Below are 26,475 nucleotides of genomic sequence, written 5' to 3' on the forward strand. Positions count from 1 at the left end.
GAATCCAAATCCTTGATCAACAGATGAAAAATTACTTCTGCATGTTTAATGCAGATCATCATAGAGTCAGCAGTTTAATTCATTGAGTACATGACAGAGCAGTGGAGAGCTCAGATGTGAAGGCTGTCACCTCACCAGAAGACTGCAAAGAACTCAAGTGCAGCAACAATAACCATGGGACAGGAAGATCTTGGCAGAGCTACACTGATAAATATTTCCCAAACAACAAAATAGATGAACCTTGAAGATCTTTTAGGAATTAGCCCACAAAACAAAGAATGGAATAGTCTTACTCCTAGTTCCATCCCATGCTATACATTGTGAACGAGAAAACCACCCCAGAACATGGAGATCCCTGCCAGCAGAGGCAAACAGCAGGAATCCTGAAATCCTGGAAACCTGCTGAATGTCTGAAAGAACATGAACTTGCAGGGGTGAGGGACTGTTCTGATCTGCTCCAGCTGAAGAGAGACAAGTTTTGCCTTGATCCACAAATGCAGGAAGGAATGAGGTTCTGAACATACCCAAAAAGAAGACTAAAACACAAAAAAATGTTGGGATCCAAAGTGACAACTCAACTTCATTTCTTCATAAAGGAGGAAAGAAGGAGAAAACAGGAAAGTAGGAGAATGCCAGCAATGATGATGAGAAGCACAGGAAAGGGTTACCCCAGCATGGCCCCAGCACTGCTCACCAGGGCCATGGGAGAAATCCCTGGCATGGGGAATTCCCCAGGTCCCTCCCAGAGCTGCCCAGCCAGGGAGCAGAGCCAGGGCAGCAGCACCAGCAGAGTGGAGCAGCCTCACAGGAGCAAAGGACAGCAAAGACTCCAACACTTTGTAGACCTCACAGATTTTGGGGCGCTTGCTTAGAGAGGATTTTGTGAGTGGCAACCTCACATCCACCTCCCAGAACAGCACATCACTGGTGACCTCCATCTCTGCTCCCCTAAAATCCACTGGCTGCTCCTTGGTACCCAGGCCAAGTTCACCTGATGTTCCCAAAGTTCATTCCTCCCTTCCCTAATAGATCAACATCAAGGTCTTGCAGTGGTCTGCAAACAGGTGCTTCATTTTCTAAAAGAAAGCAGTTCAAAGCTTTCACTTTCAAACCTCAAATCTTCAAGAGGCAATGGAGAAACATTCCCAACTCTGTATTCATTCACCACAGCCTGCCTGGTGGGTGGTCACATTTCCTTAGCAGCTGTCTCCATATAATTCTGTGTTTAGAGAGGCCCTAACAGATGAGCCAACACAGAATTATTTGCACTCAATGCAAGCCACAACCCATTTAAGTTGTATTAATAATATCAGTGAAGAGCCACAGTAAAATAATTGGCATTTTTTTCCAAATATCTGACATTACTCAATTCAAATTCACTGAGCTGTACTCACAGTTTTGTTGCAAAAAGCATTATGCAAAAGATAGGTTCAATTCCAAGCAACTTTGCAACTGCACATTTTAATTCTTATTTAAAGAAAGTGATTCTTAAGGGCTTGTTACCATTAAAACATAATAGCTTGAGATTAGAGGTTTTACACAGAATTTAGTACCTCTTTTTGCTTTGCAGAAGACTGCATTTTACATATTTATGCAACTAAATAGCTTAATTTTAAATCAAACTTTTAGTTTCCATGTTGTTAAAATAATGACTGACATCTCCCATTTACTTGATGATATTCTTTATTTAGATTTGCCATGCTGCATGGTTGGAGATTCAAGTAAATTCAAGTAAACATAGACAAGCTGTATTTTAAAATGTGTGTGATTCAATTCAAACATTAAATTTTGTTTTAAACACAAACCAGTTTAGACTATGCATTTGTGTCCATTAATAGAAGCAAGAGTTTCTAATTAATAGATCTAGATTTCATTGGAACAAATAAATCTCAGCAGCTGAGCTTCTAATTGGAGACTAAATCAGTATCTCAGCTTCAACTGAACTAGTAAATGAAGAGAATTAAATTTAAAAATGAGAAAATGTTCCTTTTCTCTGTCTAGAGGCAGCTAAATCTGAGAGAAAAAGGGTTAGAAGGTCAAGTTCCAGAGCCAAATGTTTAGCTGGTAACTTCCTCTCAGCTTAGGAGTTTTCACTTCTGTTTATTCTAATTTTAAAAATTAACTGCAAACTACCCAAACTTTAAATACAAGGGTTTAGCAGATAATCAGTAACAAGCTTTAAAAATATGAAGTTTATTTAGGAAGAAACACATTCAAGTGAAAACTGACTTCCCAAAAGACTGAGTTTTTCTTCAGCCTTAGGAACTGGTGACTTTCTATGCAGCATAGAAAAATATGAAAATCTGAGCACTCTTGAATCCAATACCACTGGCATTAATTCTGTTTTCTAATTAAACCTTCAATTAATTAACAAAATCTGGAAATTTCAGTCATGTAGCATCAGAGAAGAACTCTAATGACACCTTTTTAGCAGTTTATAAGGGAACTGTTCACAATAAGTAAAACTGTAACTTAATCCTCTGCCTTCAATTCTCTTGCTTTTGTCCCTTACTACAATTCAAGATTAAAGGTTTGTTGGTTTATTTTTTCCTAACATTCCAATATTTTTATAAGAACTATAAATTTAAAGTAATTTTCTATGCTAAATGGTCCCCTGCACAACATCAGGTTGGACTTTATGATCTTGGAGTCCTTTTGCAACCTTAATGATTCTATGGTCACACACTATCAATCTTAGCAGAGTTACCAAAAAAATACAGGCAGAAGTACACTTCTGGCATTTCTTATCAATAAAAGACACCAAACTCAACAGCAAGTTCTATTTTGGATGTATTCAAGAGAGAAGGAAAGAAAAATATTCAACTGTGCTTCAAACATATGGGAGAATATTTAGTTTGATTTTTTTCAAAGGCACTAAGCATCACAGTTATCCTAGGCCTTAGGACACTGGAAACTTTACTCAGACACACAATGTCTGAAGGCAAAGAACACAGAGGATTCTTGTCTTTGGGAGTTCAAACCTTCTTAGGATTAGGGATTAACAATATCACACGTGGAAATGCAGAGTGGAAAAGTTTCAAACCTTGTCTTCAGCACAACTTTCCATACATAAATCAACAAAGCTCCACTATAAGTCCTGGAAAATCCAAGGACCTTTTAACAGCAAATAAGATCTACAGGCAGAAAGCAAATTTATTCCAGTTTATCAGTTCCTCTTCTTCCTCCAGCATTGATTTGAGCCACTAAACAGAGGGAATAAAGCAGGCAAATACCTAAAATTTGCCAATAAAATTCTTTGCTGCAGGAGTTATTAAGGGGAGACATTTGGCTACAACAGAAGGAGAAAAGAAAAAAAAAAAAAAACCCTATACATTTTACTTCCATCCTCTTATTGTAAACAAAGGAGTAACTGGGAAAAATGCATTTTTTTACCTGGCTTACTGAGAAGCAAAACTAAATTTTAAAATCATTTAGTACTCATTAAATCATTGATCTCATTAAGCTGGGTGATAAGTCACTATGGAATATTTTTTTTCCTAAGAAACGTAATACAAAATAACAGTTGTCACTTTTGGCTTTTTCAGGTGATTCTGTAAATGTTACATGGTCCTACCCCACAGAAGGGTCCTCACACACATCATTCCCATTGCTGAAAATCATCCACAGACACATTCATTGCATTGTCAACCTTTGACAAATCAAATCCTGTTAAATATATTGCTGAATTTAAAAAAATAAATAAATAAAGTGCAGAATGTAGAGGAACTTAAGGGCACTGTCCCAGTTAAAGACTGCTTAACTCAGGTCCATCACATTCAGCTTCTAAAAGTTAGAAACACAGAATGTTTTGGGTTGGAAAGAACCTTAAAGATCATCTAATTTCAATTCTGTTGACTGACTACCATCAACAACCCACTCAGACATACACAGAACTCCACAACTTGCCTGCTCTACAAATTAATTGTATTTCAAAAGAGAGTCACATTATTTGATTATGGATCAGAAGAAAGTGCAAATATCTGCTCCTTTAAAAGCCCTACCTTGGTCAGAAAGGAAATCCAGCATGGTCTGGAGAAGGAAGGAGAGGTGCCTGACACACAGGGCAGGGTTGCCCATCCTCCTGGAGGCATAGACCAGCTCATGGAGCAGGCGCATCTGCACTGCAGCCCATCCCCTGTGAGTTCCTGGGGAAAATGCAGGTAATATATCATCATAAATCATTACATTTCATGTATTTTAAACTTGGAAATCATCACTAACACATTGGTTTTGGCTTTCTTCACATGCTAAGCTGTAATTTTATGGCACTCATACCAATCACCCAATGGCTGTTACAAAATCCAACCCTTGTACTTAACACAAAAAATAGGATTGTTGTGTTTGCTTGAATATCTAAACATGAAATCAGGTTTTGTTTTATATGCTTGTCTATTCACTGATAAATATACAGTTAAAATTCTGAAGATGAACTTAACACTTCCCAAAAACAAAAATGATGCACAAAACATATAAAGTTTTTTTTTTAATTCTCTGGACAATGCACATGAAATTTCATACAGAAATTGAAATAATAGAATCAAAAAATGGTTTGGATTGGAAAGGACCTTAAAGATCATCTATTTCCAACACCTTCCCCTAGACCAGGTGGCTTAAAGCCCCATCCAACCTGGCCTTGGACACCTCCAGGGATGGGGCAGCCACAGCTTCTCTGGGCGACCTGTGCCAGGGCCTCAGCACCCTCACAGTAAAGAATTTCTTCCCAATATCCAGTTTAAACCTTGAAGCCATTTCCCCTTGTCTTGTCACTCCATGCCCTTGTAAAGAAAAGAAACTACCCAGTAATTCTTAACTCTTTAAAGATCAAGCAAGAGATATCTTTTTCTAAATGCCTTCCCAGGCAATAAAAGCAATAAAACTTTGGGACACAAGGCACATATCCTGATTTTCAGCCTTTAAGTTTCAGGCTATGAATTACTTCATATTTGTAGAGTATCTATGGGAAGAATAAATAGATGATCTTAACACAACCTTCCTTTCAGAACCATAATATGCAGCACTCTTCATGAAGCTTAACCTGCTTTTAGTAGTAAGCAATAATTTTTAAATAACAGATATTTCGAGATGTTCAATACTTCATAAACTTCAACAGCCTTCCTTGTAATATCACCCATCAGCATTTGGCAAACTGTTTTAGGAATATTTACTGCAACCAAACCTTGAGAGTTTATATTTTGAGAGTCTCATTATTTTTCATGTGTGAAATGTCATTTCTATCTTAGAGTTTGCAGTGATCTTTCCATATGTCTCTAAAAGAGCCATTTCAGGGATAAAAAATGAGACAACTCACTTCAGTGCATCATGAAGGTAAGGGAGAAATGAAAGATAAATACCAGTCATGTCTTTTCTTTGCTTTTTTATTTATAATTTCTTGCAGAACTTCTACAACTTCTTCTCCCAACACAGTCCTGTCCCAAGTCACAGCATATTTTTCCCAGCACATTCCCTATTCCTAGATTCTTAGCATCTTTCCACTGAGTCCACTTGGCATTTGCTACCTCCTCTCACATATAATTTGACTGCCAAATCAGAACAGTTTTATAAAACCCAACACCAACCATCCACAAATACAGCTCAGCCCATCACTTCCTGCTCCTCTCCTGCAGCTAAAACATTTAGGAAATGGTCCCCAAAACTGCTGCTCTATAACACAATGCAAAGTGTTGGAAAGGTTTACTCAAAAGGAGCTGCCAAGCAGCAATTTAGCTGTCTCTGATCTCATTTGTGGGGAAATGTGACATATTTGACCCTATTAATTACATTATCTGCATCTATATACAAAAATATGTAAAAGGATTTTTAATCTTTTTTGTCAAACAGCTATAAGACCAAAAGAAATACAATTTCTGATGGAACACCTGAAGACACTTTAATTGAAAAAGTAATCCAGAATAATAGATGACCTTTTCATGTATTGAGAAACATATTATCAAAACAAAGATAATAATGTTTTTTTGAAAAACATAAGAAACTAAGTTTTCATAAATAACACATCATTACTTCCTGCAACCAGGGAACCACAGCAACACATTCAGCAGTGACTTGCAGAAATTTGAAATTATTGGAACAACATTAAGAGAAAGTGAAGGCACAGTGTTAAACAACTGCTTTATCTGCTGCCATAGTTTCAGATGACCAAACAACGTAGGTCCAGGATGAAATCTCTCAAGGGAATTACTATGGAAAGCCAGCTAAGTGGCAATCCCACTGACCTTTGCTGAAGTCCTGAGGGTCCAGGGAGAGGCTGTAGCCAGGCAGGGTCTCCAGCAGCAGTTTGTAGCAGGCCCTCCAGCCGGGCTCGGGGATGCTGGGCGCCGCGCACTGCATGGCCGCGATGCGCTTGAAAAACGCCGATTTGCGGTGGAAGCCGATGCGCTCGTACAGCTCCGACAGGATGCTGTAACGCTGGATCTTCTCCTCTTCTGAGAGCTGCAGTTGGAAGGGGAAGGAGGAAAGGGATGGTTTTTAATCAGATTTCAAGTGCTGAGTTTTAAAAAACAAACAGGAGTAGCAGACATTGGCGCTGCAGAAGGGCAGGGATTTGCACATAGCCAGGCGTGACAGCTTCTGCAGCCAGGGAAAGTTAAGCTTGGTTCAAGTGTTAATAAAAACTGCAAAGATGAAGTTCTGCAGCTTCAACTTTATTTGTAAGTGGTACTAACAAGTAAACAGTCAAAACAGTCAGTAACAGCTAAACAGCTCCACTTTTTATGGAAGATACTTAACATGATATTGGTGTGAATGAAAGGAGTGCAAAAATATAGCACTTCCAAGATTTATTGATTCACTAAGATTTTCATCCCTTGAAGATTAAATCTAATCTTGAAATCTCAGGCTATGAAGGCAAGAAACTACTGTCTGGATTTTTATGTCTCTAATCTTGTAAACCACAAATTTTTCATTCCGTGAAACCGCACTGTGATTTATACACCGTGAGATTGAATCACAGAATCATAAAATGGTTTGGGTTGGAAGGGACCTTAAACATCATCTTGTTCCAACTGCCTGCAATGGGCAGGAATGTCTTTTTCTAAACCAGCTGGCTCCAAGCCTCATCCAACCTGGCCTTGAACACTCCCAGGGATGGGGCATCCACAGCTTCTCTGGCAAACCTGTGCCAGTGCCTCACCATGAGCAAGTTTTGGAGGGCAGCAGTGAGCTCAAGGGGAGCTTTTCCCAACAAGGTAAAAAATAATGTTAAAGTAGCAAAATGTCATGGAAAGACATAGATTTCTTCACTGAGTCAAGTATTGGAACTGCCCAGGGACATGGTGGAGTCACCATGACTGAAGGGCTTTAAAAGATGTGTAGCTGTGACACTTGGGGACGTGGTTTAGTGTTGGGCTTGCCAGTGCTGAGGTAATGGTTGGTCTTGAGCTCTATTCCAACCTAAACAATTCCATGATACAGTTGCACACTGCCAACAAGTGAGGTGAAATTTAGTTAAAGTCCCGTTAGGCTTAAAGCTGAAACTTAATAAGAAACTACCACCATGTGCTCCTTTAGCTTATCAGTGTATTGGCCTAAGTCCCAGGTAACTTAATTCCTTTTGCCTCTGGCCTGCATGATAATCTTGCTTTGGAGTCAGCCAGCCATGAAGAGATTGCCACAGAAACTCTGGATGATTCCTGCTCTGTGTCCCAGGAACCTGCAGACAGAGCAATGCTGACACCTAGTGCACAGGACCTGGCACAATCAAAAGAAATAAAACGTGCTTGAAATTACTCTAAAGCTGCCAACACATTTTGCAAAGTGTTTCAAGTGACAAACTTCACCCAAAAATAGCCCTAAAGGACAGAAACAGCAACTCATTCTTCAAAACTGGAAGTATCAATCAGTCTGCTTAACTTCAGGCACTCAAAGGCTTGGACAGTCAGAGGGAAGCTGCTCACCACACTGGCTGGTTTCTTTGAAGAAAGGATTAGGTCTTGTAAGCAGAGCTTCAAAATGTCTTTCAGCCACTCAAATCCTGATATAATTACAAAAAGCAGTCTGGTCTCAAAAGTCATTTCTAATTTTGGACACAGGGATATGAGACACATCAAAGAGGAGTTATCAGAGGGTACATGACCTTATCCGACACTTCAAATTTTTGTACTTCAGGCTATGAAGAAACACACAGAGTAGCAAAGCATTTTAGAGAGTTCAGGCAATTTTTGAAGCTGAAATTCCTGTTTTTTCAGAACTTACAACAGAAGACAGTGCCTGACACAAAAATACCACCCATCCCTAAGACCATCCCTGTATATCATGAGTTGTGAAAAAAGGTAATTGCACTAGGGTGAAAACTTTCAGAAACCAGTGCAGCTGGAAAAAACCAAAAAGCACAAATGGAAAACACAGGAAATAATTTGGAGAAGTTACCATAGTTCCCAAAAGCAATCACTCAGAAAGAACACAAGATATCATACTGAAGTCACCTATTTATGCCATTTTTAACAAGTTAGAGCAATGAAAAATATGGCAGCAAAGTTGAAAAGGGCACAAGCACATGATCAGGAAATAAAGAAAAAAAAAGCTTTAAAAAACCCTATCAAAAGCTATTCCTTAAATACAAATACCAACAATGTTCACTAATTCTTTAAGATGATAAAAGACAGGGCAATGCTATTTAGTTAGACAGGAGCCCTCAGTAATAATTGGAATTACTATGAGAGAGGCAGTAGATTCCCAGAAAGTTTTATTTTCATAATATCTAAGTTTTTAGCACTGTTACATGACTTGTTGCTTAATGGTTGTCCCCAAAGTTAGTCAATTTTCCTCAGTTGCAGAAAACCTTATTTTCACCACCACAAAGACAGCAAAATTGCATTTTCCTAAGCACAAACAGTTATGTTACCATCCAGGAATTTAAAAGAAGAAAAAAATGAGAAAAAAACCCATCCAGATACTCCAAGTAATTAATTCTGGGAAGATTGCAGCAGGCATTCTGCAGGCCATTGCTGTAACACCCACAAACATCTTTCCTGACCTCACAAATTTATAAAAGCTTAATGCCTGTAAAGTGGCTGCAGAACAGGCACCACCTGAAGCACAGCATTATTTCCACCTGGTTAATTTTTATTTGACTGCTCTACCAGACAAAGCTACAACTGCACCTGGAAAGGCTGTAGGTCACTCTTCAGGTAATAGAGTTTTTCCTCAGGTTTGTTTCAAGCCAGGCTTTCAAATAATGCAGCTTTTTATTTGCTTTTTAATTATTCCTTACTACATTAAAATTTTATAATCTCACTTTCTCTGTAATTATATTTTACAATTTATTCCTCATAACTGGATGCAAAGTTAAGTCTTATTACCCTGCAGCTCATCAGAAAATACCAATTACATGATATTACTAGACTGAGTATGAAATTAAATTTATGGATAGGAACAAGTCTTACACTTTAACCTTTGAGGTGTTTTTCTGCTGCAGAATATTGGTTGTGCTGATGTTCTGTTTACCTACAAATGAAAAGCATTGTCCCACAGTTTATTCCCTCAGCTATCCCAGGATGACTCCTCCTCATGAGTTAGTCCAAATTATAAATACAACTCTAATTTGTTTACATGCTTCATACAGTAAATCTTAAAAAGCCATAAATACAATTCCCAGCCATACCTCTCTTTATGGAAAACATATTTCCCAGCCCTGAAAAGCCCTGGAAGGATTATCCTACATTATTTCACACAGTAATGCCAACACAATCTCTGCTCCCAGCCCTGCAGAGATCCCAGTCTGAGCTGGTTTTGTTGCAGGTTCACTGCTTAGATCAGGGTCTGTTTTTCATGTTGCCAAGTTTGTGTTTGTGTATTATTAGGCAATTCATACCAATTATTGAAGTGGCAAGTACTTTGCCATTCACTGGGTGTTGGGGGTTAGGATTTCTCATTTTGGTTCCTTCTCTCATGAAATTTTGTCCCATCTGTAGGTAAGAGACAACAAGGACCAGTACTTAACAGTGACCAAAAAAATGGCCAAGGTGGGGAAGGGTGCAGCTGACTCCTTTCTCACCTGGGGGTTTTCTCTTTAGGAAGGGCAAAAATACCAAGAGATTTTGGCCAGGGGGTGAGGGTACACACACCAGTGAAGAACTGTGATTCCTTTTCCCAGGTCTTTGCCTGAAAACCCCAGATTTTCAGAGTTATTTGGAGAGAAGGGGGATCACATTTTCTATTCCAAGAGAGGTTCCTGCCTTTCTTGTCAGACACCTGTCCTTCAAACCAGGATGCTGGGTCTTACAGGTTCCCTCTGATGGGAAGTGAAAGTTGCAATATCAGTGGTGTCAGGGAGAACAGGGTATTCTCTTAGTGCCACTAACTGCTTCCAGAAAAAGAAACAACAACAATGTTGGAGGCAACAAGAATAACAGCTCCAGAACAAGAGGATGGGTGAACAACAAAGAACTGCCAGCAAAAAAACAGGTTACAGAATTAAAGAGAGGGCCTTTAGCATGACAAGGATTGTGGCAATTAAGGCACACTCTAACAAGACTGATGATTTTTATGACAGCTTATCAATTAATTATTGTCTCATTAATGCTTTGTTAGAAAATTTATTCCAGAGAAAGGATTCTTAGCAAATGAAAGAAAGTGTTCTACCTCCCTGATAAATCTTCTGTCCCTGTCTGGGCCTAATAAGGTCAATGCTGTGGATTTAAACTGCTCATCTTACCAAGATGTAATGAGAAAAAACCAAAAACCATTATGAAACCTAACATATAAACCTAGCTTTTTATTAATCCTTTCAACCACAGCAATCTCTCTGTGAGCAGTGACACCAAGCTTGAGATACTGCTCAAGTGTTAATGTTGTTTTTGTGGTGATACTGAGCACTTTCCACACAGCTCCAAACACTGATTTCCCCCCTGAATTCCTTTCTGATTTGGCTTAATTAAGACTTTGCACTACACAACAAAATTCAGTTGATTAAGAACACTAATCAGACCCTTCAGCTCACTCTGCAACAGGCCATTCCTGATTTGCTCAGTTCCATTGAATGAGATGCAATCAAGAAAATTTTAAAAATCCACTGCAGAGCAGTCCCAGGCAGCTGTTTTTCCCTAGTACAGCATCACAAGAGAACAACAATGGGATTTTTTTTTTACCTTCACAAGGGAGAAGAAGCAACAGAGTTTAATCTCAAACTAAGTCCTCATGTTTTTAGATGAACTCTCAATACCTTGTAACCCAGACTCACAGATGTGAAAATCCTCAGAAGTCAAGCTTTTGTCAGAAGAAAGGCAGTGGTACAGAAAATAAACTGGAGTCTCCTGAATCTAAGTAATTTTCAGGAGATTCTGATAAATGACAAGAGAAGAAAACCTGGACTTTGCAACTGACCTGCCGAAGGTTGATGTAAACTGCGTTCTGCAGAAACTCAGAGGCTTCCATGCTCCTCTTCTGCATGGCCAGGACTCTCACAGCCTTCACACAAGCTTCCAGTTCAATCACCCCAGCATTCTTGTACTTGGAGAGGGAGAAAATTAAAATAATATTGAAGTATTGCACCTGTTAGATTTTATGAGCATTTCTGCTCAGCACATAAATCAGCTGTCACATCCTCCAAACCCAGCAATTCCTTAATGCTAATGATGGCACTGTTAAATTATCAACATGTGCCCAAGTGAAAGTTAAGGTGTCATCTAAAATATTATTGTGCAAAACAGCTGCTTTCAGCCTCTTCACTCACTGCTCTCATTTTGAGAGTTCAGATGAGGAGAAAAGCTGGGAATATTGGAACAATTTGGGGTAACCTCATATAAATGGTTGGTTGTGGGTGCTGTGGCTGCAAATAAATTCTACCTTTACAATGCAAATATTTTTATTGCTGCATCCATTTTCTCTTTAGTTAAAACAATATTCCTGATGAGAGAATTAGAAACCAGTCTGGCTGTTCCAATATTTGTTTGCAAAACATTTGCTGTAAATGACTGTTTAGTGATTTAGCTTGCTTAAGGAAGCTAAGGAGACAATGCAGATGTGCATTGAACTGTTGGTGCTCAGATAACAAAGTGGCAATTTTGATCTGGTGATTTCCCCAGACAACATTGATACTGGGTATTTGATTTTTCCCACCTTCTGCTGAAGTTGAGCTCTCTTCAGGTATTTATATTTGAAAACCAATGGGGGAAAGAAAGCTCAATAACAAAATGCAAGAGTTACACCAGCAAAGCTGTCACATATTCCTCTCTCATGCATTTATATTAGCAAAAACAAAACAGTGGAGATTGAATCTATTTTAGAAGGTGCTACAAAAGTTTTTCAGTTGAGTGAGAACATAAAAACCATCCAGAAAAGTGCTGCTTCCTCAGCATTAGAGCAAGGAGTTATTCTGTAGGTCTGGAACAGGCAGGAGGTAACTGTGCTTGTCTTGCAGGGTTATAAATCAGTCCTGACACAAATCTCTTTGTTATTTCAAGTGAAGCTGCAGTGAAGCACAGTTATTACTTGCTGAGAGCACAGTGCATATTATAAATAATCAAAATATAAATATCCTGCCTTAAGCCCAACTAAGTCCAATAATTTTATACTCCTAGAGACATCCCACCCTTTCAAGATGAGCAATGTACCCTTAAGGTAACATTAAAAAGCTGAATGCATCCTTGACAGTTATTGTTTTACTGATGGATTCTAATTTATCTGACACTGTGCCCAGAATTATCACCTTTCATTGCTCCTGATCATAAATTAACTCATGCACACAATTGAAATTGTTTCACTTGGAGAGTCTCCCTTTAACATGGACATGAAAATGCCTGTAATAAATATTTATAAGCTTAGTTTAAAGATACATTATCAAACAAGAGAAATACCTGAAATTAAAAAGTGATTAAATAACTCCCCTGCAATACAATCAAACTTCTCTTTAGTGTTGATGTGGACACTGAGCCACTATTTTCACAGTAAAAACAATTCTTTTTCTTTTCTTATTATGACTGCAGACATTAAGTTCCTTTTCCATCTCAGGCTCTGAGCATTTGCACAAAAACCTAAAAAGTGCTCCAGCAGAGCTGGAAGCTGTTTTACAAACCTCACTGCCATGCTTTAAAAGATCCCCCAAAACCAAAGCCTCAGGAGTTCATGGTTGAAAAGAACTTGAAGTGTTCATTTATAAATAACCAGGATTACCTTGCCATAGTAAGAAATGGCTTCTTTATATTTTTCTATGATGTCTTCAGGACTCAGGCAGTTCTTGGCACGTCCTATCTCAGCACTGGTATCTGCATTGATCCCATTGGAAGTCAGAGCACCTGGAACAGAACAGGGTCAGAAATGAGCACAGGGACTCTTGGCAAATGCTAAATATCTAAAAAGCAAGCTAGGGTATGCTGTAGGTTTGACACAGAATACACAGGGTACACTTGCCCAACCTAGAAAGAAAGGAAATAATCTCTCACTTTGTAAAAAAAAAAAAAATCATTATTTTTAGCCTTTATTTGAATGTTTAGACTATGAATAAAATACAGATTGCTAAAATTATTTTATGGCCACATCTGAATAGCCAGTTTTAATCTTTGAACTATTCCTTCTTCTACTTTAAAACTGTGTTTCTAAAGCACACCTTAGGGAAAAAAAAGGGCTCAGACAAAACAGTAAGAAAATGGTTTTCTTATATAAGAAAGAAGGCAAGAGACAGAAAGGGTCTATATAAAGGATAAGAATTTGAAATAGAAGCCAAGGAAATCTGGGTTTTTAGAAAGAACATGAAAATTCTATTTTTAGAATTTGATTTTATTGGAGTTAACATCATAAAAGTGGAAACATATCAAAGGCTTGGCAAGGCTCAATACCTTCTTACATATTACTTAATTTGCAGCATTATACTGTAATTTATTTAGGATTATACATTAATTGATTTCTCCAAGAGGTTTCTCTGCAAAAATGGCAAAAAAATCTCTGTGTTTCAGAGCTGGCCCTAACTGTCAATAGACAGTTAAAAACTATTGTGAAAGGTATTTCTGAATTTACTCAGGGAGCGGAAAGAATGTTTCTTTACATACTTAAATGCCAAGGCAACTTTTTTAATATAATTATTAACCTTAAGGAATCAGACCAAGCACATCTGGAGATTATTTTATGGAAGTGCAAGATGTTTGTTCATGATGACTGAGGGTGCACCATGACTCTAAAGAATCACATATGATTATTCAGGTTGGTCACATCAAAAATATTTCAAAATCCTCACTACTCATGGAAAGAAATCTTATTGATTAGAATTAATTGAGACACAATCACAGAATTACAGCATTTATTTTGTGCCAGTTACCCTTCAGTCTCTATAATTTCTCAAGATTTAGAGCCAAAAACTGAAGCATCAGGGATCACTGCTAGTTTTGGTAAGTGGCAATAACCATATATACAATTGCAAAACACATTAAGTAATACAAGAAAATACTTTGGAAACATGCAGGAAAATAATGTACCTGGATCAATGAGAACTTCTTGTGCCCCTAAAAGGAGGAACAAAAATGATTTTTTTCAGCCTTAAATAGAGCCAGCAAAGTAAGTTCTTAAAATGTTTTATAACATCAGGCTTGAACAAAATCATCAGATTCATCAGGGTAATCAGTGCTGTTGTGAAGGACTGCCAATAATAATTCAAGTAGTCCCCATATGTTAAATCTTATTTTGTTAATAAATAAATGTCAAAGTCTATAAATTTGCAATGAGTTCTAAGACATACTAAGAAGAATTTCAGAATTTTCAGTGTATAATTTAAATCCATCTTTTTTTTTCCTTTATGTTTATTGTTTTGATTAGCAAGTTTCCATTACAGTCCACTTAATATTAGTGCCAGGACCTACAATACTTATATCTCCTTGTGGGAGCTCATTTAATCTGCACAATACTCTAGAATAAAATGTCCAAGTAATTTTATCCCTTTTAATTGTCATTCATTTCTCTCCATCTAATTTTCTGAATAATTGAGTCATGTCAAGCCAATAAGCCAGACTGTCCCTGGAAGAGTACTGCAGAGCTGGATTACCAGTACAGAACACCTTGTTGCCCTAAACTTTGGTTAAACATGGCAATAAAATTGTTCACATCAAGGGTTAAGCAGTCAAAAACAATTATTTTATCAGCAAGACAGACCCTCCCTTCAGTTGACTTGCTCAGATTCCAGACAAGTGAAGCAGAGATTTAGATCTAGATTCAAATATACACCAACACTTCACTCAGGTGTCATAATTCTGCCTGGGGAAAAAGCAACAAAATCAAGATCTTATAATTCCCAACAAATAAAACCCAGTGGAGAAATCCAGAGCAGCCAGTGACCTAAGCATAAAGCAATCCAGACTCATCTTGTTTGACATACAAATCCCACAGCTGACAGAGCACATCCAGATTCCCTGGCCAAGAGGAACTGAGCAACTCAGAATCTTCCTTTACACTGAAGGCTGCACAGACACATCCAGGAATTCCAGGGGACACAGCCTAATCTGTCCCCATGCAAACAAAAGGGTTCAGATACCTGAGAAGTCAAAGCATCCTTTTCACAGAAAGGTTTGGAAAGGGATCTTAAAAACCATCAAACTCCAACCCCTTGTCCATGGGCACCTTCACCAGAGCAGATGGCTCAAAAATCCAGCCTGACCCTGAGCCCTTCCAGGGATGGGCAGCCACAGCACAGAGCAGAAGCTCAGCTGTATTTTGGAGCCTTCTTTCCAAAGTTGTTTCAATATAAAGCAGACACCCCCATCTGCTGAGCAGACAGGTCTTGTGCTGCAGCCTAAAAATGCCAAAGGATGGAAATCTCAAGGGATTCCAGAGGAAGATGTTTCTCTTGGCTGGATCTGGGCAGGAAACTGCATCCTGTGAAGGCTGAAGTACAAGAGGTGCAATTCCAGCTACAAGGGGAAGCACTAAAGGTAACTCTCACATTTACATGCCTCAAAATCAGGCACAAGTTTCAGTTCCAAGTGTGGCATTTCTTTGTGCAGAATTTGGAATCCCTTTTTTTCTGGATTTATCCCACAGAAAGATACAGCAGAATTTGTTGCCAGATGGAGCACTGTCCTCACAAAATCAATTCCAGTGAAAGAGACTATAACCAAAGGTGCAGTTTGAAAGGATTTCAAATGAAAGGCACTGCAGAGTCAGGAATAGGTAATAAATAGAAACTTTCAGAAAACTTTGTAGGAAAATGACATCACAGCAACAGCTGTTTGGCCAGAGGGAACTCAGCAGTTCACACCTCCAAACACAGAGATCATAACTAGAGTTAGGGAACAGTCTCTAATGGGCCACAAAGTAATATTTTCATCTGGAAAGGATGACAAAAAAAAACTGTAATAAGTTTTTCTTCACAGAAAAGTCCTTTGAAAAATCTTTTCATATGAACCTAAAACATTTTTAAACTACAACTGCACTAACAAGTTTACAAACTGGACTTTGAAATACAAGACAATTTAAATAGAAACCAGCAATAATAAACCCAAAAAAATTCAATTATTCCGATAACTGTGACTTTTTGTCTTCTTTAGTAACCAGGAGTACCCATAACAAACAAACAGATTGCAACATCTCCTGATAAATATTCATTGAAAAGTAGATAAAGGTCATTAACCAGGTGAAATTGTAACAGCCAATGTAAAATGCATCCATAGGTCATGGGACCAAATGCACAGATTTTAATGACTAGGTAGGGTATAAAAATTAGTATTCTGTCCTGAAATAAGGTAATTTTACTATCACAATTATCTGATTTCAATACACACAGTTGATAATAAAGGTAATACAAAGCAAGTGTTTACTAGATTGTGACTTAGAATAAAGATGGGTGGTTGCTTCTTTGGATGAAATAATTACTTCTGACCACATTGCACAAGAGAAAACACCAGCGCTGAAACCCAGCTATGTTTCAGTGCTGAGGGAATGCATACACAGGTGTGCTGGGTTAGCCCACAGGCCTGTGTAGCTCCCATTAACCAATGTATTTCCATTTTCCTACCCCAGCCCAGCCTCTCCTGAAAGCCACAGAACCCTTCAGGAGCTGTAACACCACGTGACAAGTGTCAGGTTATGTGACAGGCTCATCTGCACAGCCACAGAGGAGTGGAGAGGATCAGTGACCACCAGCTGAGCCCCAACAACCAAATCAGAGCCACCAGAGCTGGGGAGGTGAAGCCCAGAGCTGATCAGAGCTCTGGGGGGTGAAGCCCAGCTCAGTTACCCCAGCAGCTCTCTGGATCCCTCACACACAGACTGGGGGGTCACTCCTACAGGGATATGGGGCTCACTGCGGGGAAAGAACATTCTGGGATTGTACAAGATTCCTTCTGGGGTGTAGGGGACAAGCCAAAGACAAGCACAAGGAGGGACTGAGGCAGTTTAGGGACCAAGCATGGAAAAGCAGAGGGGAGTGAATGTGTGTGTGCTGGTCTAAGCACCAACAGCTGCAATGGGCTCTGGCTCTCAGCCTTGTGGGTTGAGGTGCCAGTCCCTGGTGCAGAGCAGTGCCAGCTCCTGGACAGACTGAGGCTGTGTCTGTGCTCCCTGTGTGTTCTCCAGGCTGCTGGGAATTCCTGCTCAGCCTCCTGTCTGCCTGGACCTGGGGCCATGGAGCTGCAGCAGCCTGGCCTCTCTCTCACAGCACCAGATTGGCACCTCTGAATGCCAAGGAGTTCCATGGCATACCTGGAGGCTGGGTAAAGAGTAACTCCTTTCATCTGCTTCTCCATCTGCTAAGCTCTGCTTGATGTCCTCCAGTTCTTCTCTTGAAACAAACACTGAACCTGTGAGCCCTACCCATCCTTTTCCACAATGTTCACTGCATTACAGATTGTTCTCATATTTCTCCTCAGCCATCTCCTTTGCAGTCCAAGAGTTTAGAAAAAGTATACTAAATCTTAAAAATTACATTGGTTTATTGGCATTTCATTTTAAAAAATCTATTTGTTACTCATTGACTTTAGAGTAGCAAAAAAACTCTGATAAAATGTTCCCAACTTAATTCTTTTTAATACATGCAGCCCTGCCAGATCCTATTTTATGAAAACTGTCTGCCTCTCCTCCAGCAAAATTCAAACTAACACAGACACTACTAACAATCAGGTGAAGAAATCAAAAACTTTGCAATTCTGTGCAAAGCATATGTGTTGACATTAACACCAAAACAGAAAAATAATTGCAAAAATCTAAAAAAAAAAAAAAACCCAACAAAATTATTCCCCAAACCTCCCTCCTCTGATTAATGCTGTCATCTGTATAATTTTACAGTTAGGATGTAGGGGGAAGTTTTCAGATGTGGTGGCAAACAGGATAACCCAGAAATGCCATCCTTACCTGGCCTGTGCCTGTTGCCTGCCTCAGCAGACAGAGAACCTCCTTGGGCCCTGCGAGAGCCAACTTTACCCCCAGTGCCCCCTGGGTAGTGATAGATGACAGATGCTGAGCACAGCCCCTCCAGGGCAGCTGCAGAGAAAAGCAAAAAAAGCCAAAGGGTTAGCAGAGACATTTGCAGGAAGTGAACCATCCCGTGGTAAAGTCCGTTTACACAAACAAAATGAAAAAAAGTGTCTTATGTATCTTACTTTTTTAGAAAAAAAGTATCTCATGTAGCATAGTTTCTATTTTAACATTATGTTATAACCTAAAACTATATTTAACACATTACTTAAGAAACTTAACACAGCATAACTTTCTAACGTAACACATACAATATTCACTTTAATAGTTGCGAAAAGCCAAAATGAAATACATATTTACATAAAATCCACATTTTCACACTTGGGACTACAAGTGCCACAGCCAGTCGTACCTCCAAGCCAGAGGAAGTCGTTGACAGAGCGCAGCAGCTCCACTGCCATGTGGTAGTGCACCAGGGAGTCCTGCAGCATGCCCGCCTGCAGGCACAGATCCCCCACGTGCTTCCTCATGCGGCCCTGGCAGCGCTTCTTGTAGTGTCTGCAACAGACAGGAGCACCTCAGGGATCTGCTCTGGGCTGACAAACACCTCAGGGCAGTTATCTTCCCTCCTTCATAGCAGATCAACGTGGATTTACTCTCTGCTTCTAAGCAAATATGAATGCTAACTAATGTCATGTGCAAAAGGAGCAACAATTTGAGGATATATTGGAAAAAGTCATGTATGGCATGTTTTGGGTACACAGCTAGAGTCACAAGCCCTGAAAACCTCCAAAGCAAGGTTCCTGCAGACTACAGTGAGTATCTGGCTGCCTGTCCATAGCTGACATGCTGGTCTTTTTGCTCATTGTTAAGCCAGGGTGGTCTCTTGTTCTGCCTTTTTCCTTTCTCTCAGTAGGGGAAGGATTGATCTTGTGCTTCCAGGAAGCTGTTCTTGAATAAATCCCACAACTCCAGGGATGTTTCCCATGGAATCCCTCACATTTTGGCTCTGAGCATATTAAAGGTGACCTTTCCCAAATCCTGCTCTGGGCCTGTTTCCTCTGCTGGGAGCCTCTCCCCTACCTAAAGGTATTGGGGGCCAGAACCCCCTCAGACCCCCACAAACCTCCCCCTGCTCCAGCCCCTTCTTTTAAAGGGATGATGAGTGAAAAAGCACCATCACTTCAGGCAACAGCTGACAGAATTTCTCCTCCTCCTCTTTTTCTACATGTTAAAATAAATGGTGATGTTCTTCCCAAATGAACAAAATCTACTGAATATATTCAACAGACACCTTGGTACAGCTGAAAAGGCAACTTGGGCATAAATCTGTGTGACAAACAAACTAATCCCACTGTTTTGTTTGGGGTTTTAGTCCATTTCACCTAAAGAAAAGTTTTAAAAGTAACAGATGCAAAGCAAGACACACTGGACTTAGAGAACACCTCATGGCTTAAGAGACAGCTCAGAACAACTCTGCTCTCCAAATCCATGAACAATCCTCCTGTCCTGCCTCCTGCAAAAGTATTCCCTGGCAAGAATGTCCTTGCACTATAATTATAAACTTGTTTAATGAGGAAGAAATTTAAATGTCAATTGAGATATTTTATTAATTTATCTATGTTATTTTCAATAGTATATCTTGTTGTTCTAACAGTGTCTTCTAAGAACATCCAGAGAGGTATGAAAGTTTACTTTACAAATATCACACCAAGGAAAAATAGACTCTTCTTTCTTTGGATAGTTTAAACTAAAATAAAGGTCTATCAAAAATGAAAATTTAATTAGAAGAATTGATGCAGATGCCATTCTTTACTGTATACACGAAAGCCAAAGAATCTGGTAAAAATACAAAGAACCAATTTGGATTGACATAGTTGTAAACTTTGAGCTTTTAGGAGATGTAGTGATACTTTTGCCATTTAATTAATTTAATTTAAATTAAGTTGAACAGGTTGCCCAGAGAAGCTGTGGATGCCCCATCCCTGAAGTGTTCCAGGCCAGCTTGGATGGGGCTTGGAGCAACCTGGAATAATGGAAGTGTCCCTGCCCATGGCAGAGGGGCTGGAAAGAGATGATCTTTAAGGTTTGTTCCAGCTCAAACCAGTGATTTTTTAAAACGTTACCAAGACTATTTGAACTTAACAACTTTAAATAAAAAAGAAACCCCAAAAAAACCCCTAAAGTTACACCCCCACTCCAGATGCTGAACTCTTATTCCCTGGAGTGAGACCAGAATATAAGAGGAATGCCAAAGTTATGGAATGAAACCAGGTGTGGAGCAGTGGGGTTTTTTTTCAAGAGATGAACTGAAATGTCACTGAAACAATCTCCATAAAGCATCAGAACAAACTATCCCCATGAGGACTGTAATGTAGAAATGAGAAAAGGAGAAGAGGCACAGAACATATGAAATGTAAGGGGAGGAATAAGGACATTCATTTATTTCCTTTAGATTTGAAGGCACAAGGGCCAGGAGGAATGGCAAGAACCCAAACAATTCCGTGGCACTGGTTTATTTGCCTTCAAGGCCATCAGTTTGGCTTGGGTAGTTTACACCACAGAGAAACATCTTTTCAGCCACCAAATAATGTCTCATTCCCTGCAGCTGGCTTGGAAAAAGGAGATGAAGAGAAAGGAACTGATTTATATGGACAGGGGACAGAAATTGAAAAAGAGAAGATATATAGAAGTACAGACAGTAGCCTTATAAAAACTGAAGAGAGAAGCTATCAGAACCAGTGTTATTGTCTGCAAAAAAAAAAAAAGGAAATAATAAAAGGAGACAAGCAATAGGTCTCCTATTGCTTCTCTCCATCTAAAAAGTTACAAATAATTCCTATATAAATGTTTGAACTTTCCTGATCTAGCACACCATATTCACAATTGATGTGAAGGTGTTGATATTAAGTGAAGCTCAATACAACTGTTGTTCTTCATCTTTCAGATGTGTCAGGAATTGAAATATTTGTCTTTTATTTTTCAACAAGTATGTATTTTATAGATCTTTTAAGAACAAAAATGCAAGAAAATTCAAAGTGAAAGCTAAAGCTGCTCTGTATGAACTATGGAAGGGCACCAAATCTTACCAATATTTCAGTCTGAGCTGTGAGTTATAGAAAAACAACTCCATCAAAAAGCTCCTTTGTAATCTGGAATCAGCATTGCACAGGAGAGTTTAAATTGGTTATAAATCAGATTGTCCTACTCTCTGCACTCCAGAATGAAAATAGCATTGTAAATGTTAAATTGCTTTAACTTTTTTTGGTTTTGTACAGCAGTGGTGGAATTGGAGAATCACTGTTTCCTTACCCAGCTCTAATTCCTCTCAAACTTGCCACTGCTTCCAACTCCATCTCTATGCTTTCAAGCAATCTTTATGTTTATGAACAAATTAAAGTTTTTATTCTCTCAAAACTGTACTTTATAAGCTTTCTTCCAGATTTTCCAGCTAGCAGATGATTGAGTTCATAAATATGAGTCATACAGCAGAGATGATGCCTGACTCCTAAATCACGACCTGATACCAGAACAGTTTTGATCACTCAGCCTCACCACCTAATTCTGATTTATGCCCAGTCAATACATCTGAAGTTTGAAGGCATTTATTCACCCAGACATAAATAAATATTGCTTATAAAACCACTGTTCTTTGAGAAACTTTCCTTTATTTATAGAAAACCAGATAATTTATTCCTGGTGAGGAAGAAATTTATTATTAGTTATTCAAAAACTGAATTCACTCCACCTATTTTTAGGCTCTTCAAGGTATTGCCAAGACAGGGTACATCTCCTACAGTCCCTGCAAGTCACTGCCATCCTCTTGGAAAATATTTTCTCACTAATTATAAAGTAAATTTGCACCAAAGAAATGTATAAACTGTCTTAATTAGGCAGTCACAATTAAGTACAGTGAATTCAATTACTTCGAGTATGTCCAAAAAGACAAAAGGCAAAGACTGCATGGAAACAAAACCCACTCTCCACAGCCAGCAAAACTTAATTCACTTCACATTTGGGAAGCCTCTTTTTTAAAAAATCTACTATCTACAACATCAGGGCCTTAAAATCATGTCCAAGGGACTCACTGTTTATTCTGTGCATCCTGGGGTGCAAATTTAATGGGAAAATTCTCCTATTGAATGTATATTCATATATATTATATAAAAATATGTTTCAGCATAAAGTGATTGCTCATTTTAATACTGAGCTAGTTTTGCTTCACAGATCTAGCTGAAGAACCTGAAAGTGAGAAGCTTACAAATATCTTCTCTCTGAATTATTTTTTATTAAAACCCTGTTAAAATATTTCAGCTCTCTCCTGCTTAATCCTAATCTATTTAGGGACAGGAAGCCCACATAAATTAACAATTACTTTCTCTAGGATAAGAGGACAACTTTTCTCTAGGCCAGTTCCTTGCAGCACCCTTCTGCCAAGAGCAGCTCCTATTAATTTCTCCTCTAGAAGATCATTTACAACATGGAATTTCAAAGAATTACCCAAGGTCTCTCCCTACAAAGCCCCTCCTGTGTGTGATGCACTCAGAAACATCCCCAGGGAAGGCAGTGCCACCTCCTGCAGGGCCACCCACGGAAAGCTCCTTGGTGTCACCCACCCAAACTCCTCTTCTGAAGGTCCTCACCACACAGAAAAATCCCATTGACTGCAAAACTACTTTAAAACCTTATTTTCTAAAGTTGGTTGGATTAATGCTCTACCAAACACACTCTTATATTCAGAGGAATCACCACAATCATGACCAGTGACCACTGCTACCACTGCAAAGTGGGGGACAATAAATCTGCTCCAGGAATTATGAAGAACTACTTGATTTCCATTTCTGCTTTCTTTGCTCTATAGGACATGTGCTTTATTCTTTCATCTCCAGCTCTTTTCTAGGATCCCAGGATAATTTTATGGAAAATTTACAGTGTTATGTTTTAAGACAGAATTTATTTTCACTACAAACCATCCAGAAAAAAAAGTTTGACAGAATTTCTGGATCCTCCAAATTTGGCTAAATTTACAAACAAGAAACATGCAAAATCAATTCTCAAAAGTGTAGTCATGCAAAATGCTCCAACAAAAATTTCCATCAAGTTCTACTAATTCCAGTTAGCATGCAGAGCTATAGAAATCACCAATCATAACATTATCCAGACTTCAAGAGACACAGCTACAGCACTGGATCAACTGCCAGAACTTTTGAATTTGGAAATCAAACACAGGCAGCAACAGCTTCATGGCTTTGGAGTTTAAAAAATAAAGCAAATTCCAGAGGCCAGCAGCCACCTAAGCAGACTAGGTGTGTCCTACAAAAACACTCAGCATCGCTACCAGATGTAATTGCCAAATGCGCCAAAAGGGGGCAGCTGCAGTGGGGAGGCTCCAGGCAGCGACTGTTCTTGTGTGTACTGAGAAAATAAAGATAAAAAGCAACACTAAAATATGCAATGAAGGCGAAGTGAAGAGGCAGGACATGGGAAAAAAGCTAACTAATTTCAAAGATACACAATCACATCCTACCTTTTTAGACCCAACAACAAACTCACAGGGCAGTATGAGAGAAGAAGGGGGGGGGGGAAAAACAGAAAGGAACAGAACAGAAATTAGAAAGACAGAGAACAGAAAGGAAATTAACAGCCACATACACATACCGAGATCATCAGCTTTGATAAATCAGTGCACAAATCCCAGCTGTGACACTTCTACAAACAGGGCCCTACATCCTCATCCCTTCACAGCATTAAATGATGCCAGTATTAAAAAAAGAAAGAACCTAAGACACAAACTGGTGTAAGCAACATTAAAATGAGCTTGTCCAAGTAGATTTACAGTAATACTTAAGTATGTTTATTTTTAGCTGAAAACAGAAATAAAATTGAAAACTTAAAACAAATGGGATTTTCAGTATTTCTGGCACATATATTTCCTAGTTTTCAGTTTGTAGGATGTTTTTATCACCATGAGAACGTGTTTCCATTGTTCTCCATCAATCTCCCAGCCTCTACAAATAACTATCAAGTGCAACTGATTTCAGAAAATGTTTCAACTATCCTCAGCAGCCCTGTGACCACATAAATATTTTATCCAATTTGCAGCTGAAGAAACAGAAAGAAAAAATAAATCAATTTGCCAAAAAACCCCACTTGGCTGAATGCTCCAGGAATTAACCCAAGGTCAGCCTCTCAGTCCTACAATTTCTGTTTAACAGGACAACATTTCTTCAAAACATTTTAGGACTCAGCCCATTATTTTTCATACATAAAGTTCTCTACCAGCCAAAAAAAGTTGTTCTACACACAAAATTCAGTGAGTTTGTGTGTGCTGTCATCTCAGTCAGCTCTGGGAATGTGTCTCTCCTGCTCATTATACAAACAACTTCCAAAAACAAAGATCATCCTTACTTTTCCCAAGAATTGCCTCATTTGAAATAATAATTAATCTTCCTAATTTATGAACTTTGCATCTTAAAATCAGCCAATCAGTTGACTTGCATGGCAATTATCATGCAACCAAGGTAATGAAAGTCTTCTAACTGGGTGAGGGAGAAGATCAGGTTTATATATAAAGCTCTGATCATCACATAAATATTAACATTAATATTTGACCATAAAATACTTGCAGAAGAGTATCTTTTAAGATACAAACTATGTTCAATAGTTTTAATTAGTCTCCAAATCATGTGATCAGAATTATGTGGCCCATGCAAATTCTCAACATATTTCCCTCAATCTATCAACCCAACACCTCTAGGTTGCAGTTGCACCACACACTTAATTACACCTTTGCTACATACTGCCATTTAATTTCAATTTCAGAAGATACAGGAAAATATATGTTTATTTAGCCTAAGTCGGTATCCACAATTACAGCAGCAGACACACACCCTCTGTTACAAGAACAGTGTGTCTTCTCTGACATTTATTTAACAGAGAACATTTGTGGTTTTAAGTAATTGGTTGCACACTGACTGGGAGGTCAGGATACATTGTATACAAAAATTGCAAATAGACAGAAAGTATACAGAAAAGATCAAAGGACTTTCTTTGCCTTTAACCCTTTAGAAATTTCCACCTGTGCTAGAAAAAGCTGCTTCATTTGTCTCAGTATCTCAATATCATCATGTTTTTATTTCTTTCTGTAAAATCATTATGGTGACAGACTCAAAACCAACAAAGTAGCAAAAGTTGTTCTACCAGAGGTACCCATTTCCTGCATTCAAACAACCTTGAGCCCTCCCTGATCAGAATTACACACCCACTCTTGCAAAAACACAAACTGCTCTCTATTGAAGAAGGTCCTTCCTGGCCCTGTCTCTCCCTGGTCTGCAGTGCTTTCCCTTCATTAGTCAATCTGTCACTACAGAAGGGAATGTGCTAAAATAAAATCCTGTGAACTGCAATCCAAGCAGCAAAAAACGCACAAATAATGAAATGCAATGTTACTGTCACTGGCTCACATCCAAAGGCTTTGGCTTGAAAGTATGTTAGTTAAACTGATATAAACTGATCTGAGTTCAACCTTACTCCATGGACCTGAGTTTGTGCTTTAGAACAGAGGGCAGAGATGCATCAGGGTGCATGAAAATGCCTAGAAAGGCTCCTGTGCAGAGAAACTAGAAATATATTTTCATTCAGCTTTCTTAAGTTTTAATGTATAAATCCTAAGTTTTAAAACAATCAGAAGTACTAACTCCACAGCAAAATAGATCTGAAGAACTTTCTTACTATTGAACTGAAAATTAGAATATTTAACAGCTTTTCCTTGAGCAGCTCAGTGCAGGAAACATTTCAAGTGCATCCATTGATCCAGACTCACTGAGAAGCTGTTTGGTATTCAGACCTGCCAGCAAGGTGTGTGCAGAGCTGAGGCAGTGATTAACTCTGGATAAACCCCTGTGTCCACAGGCAGGGTCACACACCCTCCATTCTGCCAAGAACTGAAGCACCACACTGAATCTGAATTCCTCACTGCAACAGCATCAAATACCTGCCTGGAGATGTGTGGGCACACATTCTGCTGCCACTCCAGCTCAGAACTTCCCAAGGAAGGAATATTTCCCACCAGTTACAACACAACTACTGCTCAGAAACAAGTCATTCATCTAAAAAACCATTTCCAAATCA

General features: G+C 38.8%; 1 protein-coding gene across 2 annotated transcripts in view; it reads right to left on the reverse strand.

Annotated features, from left to right (window-relative positions):
* Window positions 1-26,475, reverse strand: part of TRAPPC9 (trafficking protein particle complex subunit 9) — a 447,408-nt gene that overhangs the window by 419,037 nt on the left and 1,896 nt on the right. Inside the window, exons 2-8 of one of the 2 annotated variants that reach the window (XM_058802177.1) lie at window positions 18,758-18,903; window positions 18,283-18,411; window positions 14,421-14,447; window positions 13,126-13,247; window positions 11,338-11,463; window positions 6,231-6,447; window positions 4,002-4,145 (exon numbers count right to left, since the gene is read on the reverse strand). In XM_058802177.1, the coding sequence (XP_058658160.1) occupies window positions 4,002-4,145; window positions 6,231-6,447; window positions 11,338-11,463; window positions 13,126-13,247; window positions 14,421-14,447; window positions 18,283-18,411; window positions 18,758-18,903 (911 nt within the window). The remainder of the gene's footprint in view (window positions 1-4,001; window positions 4,146-6,230; window positions 6,448-11,337; window positions 11,464-13,125; window positions 13,248-14,420; window positions 14,448-18,282; window positions 18,412-18,757; window positions 18,904-26,475) is intronic. The other variant, XM_058802185.1, reaches the window with a different exon arrangement.

This window comes from Ammospiza caudacuta, chromosome 1, assembly GCF_027887145.1.
Source record: "Ammospiza caudacuta isolate bAmmCau1 chromosome 1, bAmmCau1.pri, whole genome shotgun sequence".
Lineage (NCBI taxonomy): Eukaryota > Metazoa > Chordata > Aves > Passeriformes > Passerellidae > Ammospiza > Ammospiza caudacuta.